The sequence below is a fragment of the Acanthisitta chloris genome, unplaced genomic scaffold (genome assembly GCF_000695815.1).
Source record: "Acanthisitta chloris isolate BGI_N310 unplaced genomic scaffold, ASM69581v1 scaffold3216, whole genome shotgun sequence".
Taxonomy (NCBI): domain Eukaryota; kingdom Metazoa; phylum Chordata; class Aves; order Passeriformes; family Acanthisittidae; genus Acanthisitta; species Acanthisitta chloris.
In genome coordinates, this window is record NW_008679567.1 from 18,095 (window position 1) to 18,298 (window position 204).

At 46.6% G+C, this 204-nt stretch overlaps 1 protein-coding gene across 1 annotated transcript in view; it reads right to left on the bottom strand.

Annotated features, from left to right (window-relative positions):
* Positions 1 to 204, bottom strand: part of LOC103804716 (mitogen-activated protein kinase kinase kinase 5-like) — a gene marked incomplete at both ends in the record, with an annotated part of 28,423 nt that overhangs the window by 16,873 nt on the left and 11,346 nt on the right. The window contains one exon of the mRNA XM_009077329.1: positions 16 to 155. Within this exon, the coding sequence (XP_009075577.1) occupies positions 16 to 155 (140 nt within the window). The remainder of the gene's footprint in view (positions 1 to 15; positions 156 to 204) is intronic.

The window sequence follows — 204 nt, forward strand, 5'->3', positions numbered from 1 at the left end:
AAAAGGACCACTCACCTTGAACTGGCCTGTGCCACCTTCAAGAGCTGGATAAATCGATCCACCAGAGGTAAGCATATAGGCCCAAGAAGCGACTCTAAACCGGGAGGCATCAGCTCTGTCAGTCCCTTCATGAAACTGCTATCACAGCAGTACACCTTGTTATGTGGAGTTATCATATAAGGAACAAATATGTAGTTCCCAGTG